This window comes from Lupinus angustifolius, chromosome LG05 (assembly GCF_001865875.1).
Source record: "Lupinus angustifolius cultivar Tanjil chromosome LG05, LupAngTanjil_v1.0, whole genome shotgun sequence".
Taxonomy (NCBI): Eukaryota; Viridiplantae; Streptophyta; class Magnoliopsida; order Fabales; family Fabaceae; genus Lupinus; species Lupinus angustifolius.
Genome location: NC_032013.1, coordinates 21,918,097 through 21,924,129, shown reverse-complemented (window position 1 = coordinate 21,924,129; position 6,033 = coordinate 21,918,097). Strand labels below are relative to the sequence as shown.

The 6,033-nt window shown below is 35.7% G+C and overlaps 1 protein-coding gene across 1 annotated transcript; it reads left to right on the top strand.

The window, feature by feature from the left end:
• Positions 404–1,902, top strand: LOC109347073. Its single transcript, XM_019586805.1, has 3 exons — positions 404–508; positions 706–1,049; positions 1,371–1,902. The coding sequence occupies exons 1-3, from the start codon at positions 404–406 to the stop codon at positions 1,900–1,902; spliced, it is 981 nt and encodes a 326-aa protein (XP_019442350.1).

Here is a 6,033-nt window from a genome sequence, read left to right as displayed (position 1 = left end):
TTTTGTTGATATTTCGGATGAGGATAATTCTTTCCTAACTGCTGAGTTTGAGGAAGTTGAGATCAAAGAAGCCGTTTGGAGCTGTGAGGGTGATAAAAGTCCTGGTCCTGATGGTTTTAACTTTTCCTTTATTAAAAGGGTCTGGGAGGTGGTGAAAGCTGATATTTTTGCTATGGTTGATGATTTCTATCGGAATGGTGACCTTGTTAAAGGAAGCAATGCCTCTTTCACTGTGTTGGTTCCTAAGAATGAGTGCCTGCAAGAGCTTGGTGACTTCAGACCGATTTCTCTTATTGGCTGCCTCTAGAAGATTATATCTAAACTCCTCGCGGTTCGTATCAAGAAAATTTTTCCTTCTGTTATTTCTGAATGTCAGACTGCTTTTCTACAAGGTCGATATATTATGGATGGAGTGGTTATTGCTAATGAGATAATTGACAAGGCTAAGAAGAATAAGGATGAGGAGTGTTTCATCTTTAAGGTGGATTTTGAAAAAGCTTATGATTCAGTTAACTGGAGTTTCCTTCTATATATGATGAAAATGATGGGTTTTTGTGTTAAGTAGAGGAACTGGATTAAGAGTTGCCTTCAATTTAACTCAATGTCTACCCTGGTTAATGGGAGTCCTACTAGGGAGTTCAATATGGCCAGGGGTCTGAGACAAGGTGAACAATTGCCCCTTTCCTTTTCCTTATTGTTGCTGAGGGTCTTGCTGGGATTATGAGATCTGCGGTGGCTAAAAGGTTATTCAGAGGTTATGAGGTGGGTAAAGACAAGGTCCTTATTACGCATCTACAGTATGCTGATGATACTTTGCTTATTGGTGCTAATTCTACTAATAATATCATGGTCCTTAAAAGCATCCTGAAATGTTTTGAGCTAGCCTCTGGGTTGCGGATTAATTTTCATAAAAGTCAATTTATTGGTATCAACTCTGATGAAGACTTTGTTCAGATGGCGGTACATAAGATGTTTTGTTGTGTTGGTTCTGTTCCTTTCAAATTCTTAGGAATTCCGGTTGGTGCCAACCCTAAGAGGATTGCTACGTGGTCTCCTGTCATTGAATCCTTCAAAAAAAGGCTATCTTCTTAGCAACACAATCTTATCTCCTTTGGTGGTCGTGTCACTCTCATCAAGTCGGTTCTTAACTCTCTCTCTATCTATTTCTTTTCTTTTTTTAAAGCTCTAGTTGCTGTTATCCTTGAGTTGGAAAAAATTCAGAGAAGGTTTCTTTGGGGTCGGGGGGAAGATAAAAGAGGTGTTCATTGGGTGAGTTGGAGTAAGGTTTGTAGGTCTAAAGGGGAGGGGGGTCGGGGGTTTGGTCTTAAAAACTTGAGTCTATTTAATTTGTCTTTGTTGGGTAAATGGAGGTGGCGTCTTCTTTTTGAGAGTCATGCTCGTTGGGTGAGAGTTATTCGTTCTAGATATGTTGCTAGAATGGGAGGGTCCGGTGGTTTCTCTAATCCTAAGTGTTTTAAGAGAGGCTCTTCCTGGTGGAGGGACTTAGGGTGTCTGGGTAATAGACTTTTCGGGGTTCACAATGGTTGGTTCACAGAGAGTGTGCGTAGGAGAACTGGAGACGGTGAGTCTATTGTGTTTTGGAGAGATTTGTGGGTTGGTGAGGTTTGCCTTTTTAACAGATTCCATAGGTTGTTCCAGATTGCTCTTGACAAGGATGCTTGCATTAGCTTCTTGGGAGAATGGAGGGATGGTTCTTGGCTTTGGTCTTTAATTTGGAGGAGGAGATTGTATGACTGGGAAAAATGTGACGAAGAGGATTTGCTCAATTGCCTGAAGGATGTGAAACCAGTCACAGATGCTGAGGATGGGTGGCTTTGGATTCATGCTAAAGATGGTGCTTACTCGGTTCAAAATAGCATTTGGTTCTCCTTAATGAGGTAACAAGTCCTGATAACATCTTTTTCAAAAGGTTATGGCTATGTAATGTTCCATCTAAATTGAGATGCCTAGCGTGGAAGGTCTCCAAGGATGGGGTGCTTACCCTTTTGAACCTGGCTAGTCGTGGAGTGTTGGGGGAGCATGATCCAATTAGGTATATCTTTTACGGTGTGGAGGACGAGTTTGTCGATCACTTATTTTTTTCTTGCTCTTGGTCTTATGGAGTTTGGCAAAAAGTATACGGGTGGTTTGGTTTTTGTTCTGTGTTCCCGATTGGTGTGAAATGTCACTTCAACTCTCATTGGAGTCTCTTGCGGTTGGACAAGAGACATCATCATCTTCGGATGTCTATCTGGTTTGTTTGTATCTGGTACATATGGGTAGCTAGAAACAAAATCATCTTTGAGAAGTCTTCTTTGAACTTGGAGGAGGTAATGTTTTCTATTCATCTTTAGCCATGAACCTTGATATTGGCAAGATTTTCTTCCTTTTTTATTCCTTTCTCGGTTTGGGTCTTTAACCCATTGAGTTGTTTTTCTTGTTGTCTTTCTGGTTGTGGATAGGAGTACCACTTGTTCTCCTAATACTCTCTTTTTGGTTATAAAATTGTTATTGCTAATAAAAAAATATTTCAATGTGGTTTAAGAACATCTCATTTTCACATCAAATTATAACAACTTTAAGTTGTTTTTAGTTTGTAATATATTTTTAAAAGATATGAAGTGTTCTCCCGTGTGGATACAAGAGGGTGAGTTGGTAGTGGTCGGGCTCAAGGTCTTCTCGTCGGGTTGACCTGAACCTGGGTCGGGTACTAGATGGGTTGAAATGCTTCTTGGAGTCGCCTGAGTTGAGCTTTGACTCATAGTGGAGGTATCTGAAAAAATGCTCCAACGATCAAGTTAGTAGATGACTATAAAAAAGAATAGAGAATAATAGCTCAAGAAATGAGAATAATTAGTTAGTGATAATGATACTTCCTCATGGGAGTGAGTCCCCTATTTATAGTGGTGGGATGCAAGGAATATTCTCTGATTGATGTTGTTAGTATGACTGACCGTTTAGACTTATCAATCTGCTCTAGCTGATTAGGAGATTTCTTTAAGCTTGTCTAGTGGTCTAGTAAGGTCATACTATGAGTATGATTGACTTATAGCCTACAATAAGCTTTGTAGCCATAGTGTAGACTTGTCCTTGTTCTAGAGTAGAAAGTTAAGTGAAAACTACAAATAACACGTAACAGGTGTCAGCAGCATAATAGATAGGTGATAGAGCTATGGTCCCAATACTTGCTCATAGGATCTACTCGGGCGACGATATATATGTCTCCTAGTAGTTCTTCGACTAGTCACTTTGTACCAGGGGCCCTTGCCATATAAGTTCTCGTAAAGTGTTTGGACTTAGTCAACCTTAAGTAGTCCAGCTCCATAAAAGGGAGAAATGTTTAACTAGGATGAAACATGTAGTTTATTATAAGAGAAATTTGAATTATTCAAATAATATTATCATTGATAATAAAGCAAGAAAGATGGGACAAATAATTGAAAGCATTGTAAGAGGGTGGTGGGTGGCAATAGATAAAGTAATGCGCATATAGACATACCCATCTACTCAAAGGTAGTTGCTGCAGAATTACATGAAAGAGACGTGGAAGTGTTAAAAAGTTCCAATTTATGTGAGTGCTGGTTATCATGTAGTCAATGTTTGAGAATGGAATTATAATCATACTTGGACATCTTAATGTTATTTATGAAATTAATATAAATTTTATTTTTTGTGGGATTAAAGTGTAACAATGAGAATGATAATAATGACAAGGTGATAACATATAGGTTATAGTACCAATATGAATGTAGTATTGTAGTGATGATCGACAAATGTTTTCTTAAATGGGTTTGACTACCCTTAGTTTTGCCTCAATGTAATATTTATACGTCAATAATGTAAAAATTTATACACAATTACTATATCATTTATCATTTATTTGTATTTTTAAGAATCAATGATGATTAAATATAAATGATAAATGATAAAGTAATAGTATATCAAACTCATACACAAATTTTTTTTTCTCTTTGTCTAAATAAGTCTAGGACCAGAGTCTGATTTTTTATTTGCTATAAGAAAAATTGTGGGGGGTTCAGTGAGACCTTGAAAATATGAGAACTTTCAAGACATACCCTTGTGAAAAAAAAATGGCAAAAGAAAAGACAAGGAGTAAACACAAAAGAATGGATAATATTATTTTCTTCTCATTCAATGGATCCATTGCTTTTGTGACACATAATGAGTGGCAGGTGAGACTTTGCTATATGGAGGCTGAAAATGTGACAAATAGATATATGCATGCTGCTAAGACATTGATTATATGTAGGAAAATGCTTCATGGACATTCTTGTGCCTAACAAGCTAATGGTTTTCAGTTTATATTAAGCAGTTTATGCCTAATGAGTTTAGTAGCAAAAAGAAATAAAGTTTGATTCATATTATTAAGATTTGGGGAATGGTGATTTGATGATAAAAGTATAGGAGTTTAAGGAATGAAGTGAATGATGTTGTGGATTCAAGTCTCACCTATAGGAAATTAAAAAAAAAAAAGAGTTATACGATAGTTTGATAGTTAATGATGGAGTGAAGGAGATCGAGGGTTCGAATTTTGCCTACAACAAATATTAACATACTAAAAGTTGACAATAAATTACATAATTATGAAACTTTGCTAGCACTTCACTTGAGTAACAAATGACAGTTGGTTAATTACATAAGTAAATTACATGGCTTAAGAGACTACATGCATGTTGAAAAGTTAAGGATTAAACTAACAAAATAAAATGGGGGATTAAGTTGCATGATGATAAAAATATATATCAAAAGTCCAATTAAACCTAAAAAAAATGCACTTGTTAGTGATTGACTATGAATTTTGATGAATATACTCTTTCGGTTACACCTGGAATGCTCACTCACATTCAATAATATTTGACTATATACTATTTTTTTTCTCTCCACATGTCAGTCCACATCCACACATAAAGACAATTCATTTATATATATATATATGTAACTATCACTACTTAGAGTCTCCCCACAATTTTGGTTAATTGATTTTGATAACTTGAAAGTTGGAATTGAAGCAGTTCCTATGGCAATTAGATGGAGGATGTTATGCTTTATCCTTCTCTTCACATCAATTTTGATTTGCCAAGAAGCACGTCCTATTCCTTCTTCCTCACTCTCAAACAATAATAAAAACCATGCAATATTTATGGAGAGTTCCAAACAAGTGTTGAAGGAAATCATAAGAAGGAAGCAATTGCTGGGAACACATTATGAGACCAATCGACTCAGCCCTGGTGGCCCAGATCCTCACCATCACTAATCTTCTGACCAATGTTTTAAATTATATCCTGCAACCGTAATTGTCATTATCCTAATATTGCGGTTTCTGGAATTTCTGTAATGGAATAGTGGTTGCATCTATCACAATTATGGTAAACACAATGTAACTAGAATCAAGACGACAACCTCAGTTTAAAATATTGTTTTGGAATTCCAGGTGGAAATATGGAAAACTGCATATTCAGTAAAAGGAAAAGGTGATATTCCTAGGTTTTTCTACCTGTACCTAGATAGTCATTTTTTTGAGGATTAGGATTAATAATTTCTGGTTGAGTTCTTCTAAATTGAGAAAGTACTTGTGAGTGTTTTATCCTTGGAGCATTCAGTGTAAATGAATCTTCATGTAACAAATCAATTAGAGATGGATACACTCTCATGTTCTCATTTGAGAAATAAGCTCATCATTTTAGAGAGTTTAATTTGCTTCCTATATGAATCCTTATTTTGGTTGTAATGGATTGATATTGTAACATTTTTACATAAGTTGTGAGATGATTATATGAATCACAGCAATGTCTAGTGATCCTTATTAGTATTTATTACTTGGTGGGTGTTTTAGATTTTTATGTATTAATTTTAAATATTAGTAATTAAGTTGTTTTTTCCTTTAGAAAATTTTGTGCCTCTCTATTCTTTCTGACTTATCCATTATAAGTGTCAATTTCCTCTTCTCTATATCAGCATTTTCGAATGAAACTAGTTCCATTGTTTAAGTGAATGATATTCAAATGTCTAAAA

What these genes read in the sequence shown, in the direction of transcription:
- LOC109347073 (XM_019586805.1), top strand. Translation starts at nt 404, where the DNA reads ATGGATGGAGTGGTTATTGCTAATGAGATAATTGACAAGGCTAAGAAG. An exon ending in TTGAAAAAGCTTATGATTCA is followed by an intron (nt 509 to 705) that starts GTTAACTGGAGT and finishes ATTGTTGCTGAG; the next exon opens with GGTCTTGCTGGGATTATGAG. An exon ending in CCTAAGAGGATTGCTACGTG is followed by an intron (nt 1,050 to 1,370) that starts GTCTCCTGTCAT and finishes GGGTAAATGGAG; the next exon opens with GTGGCGTCTTCTTTTTGAGA.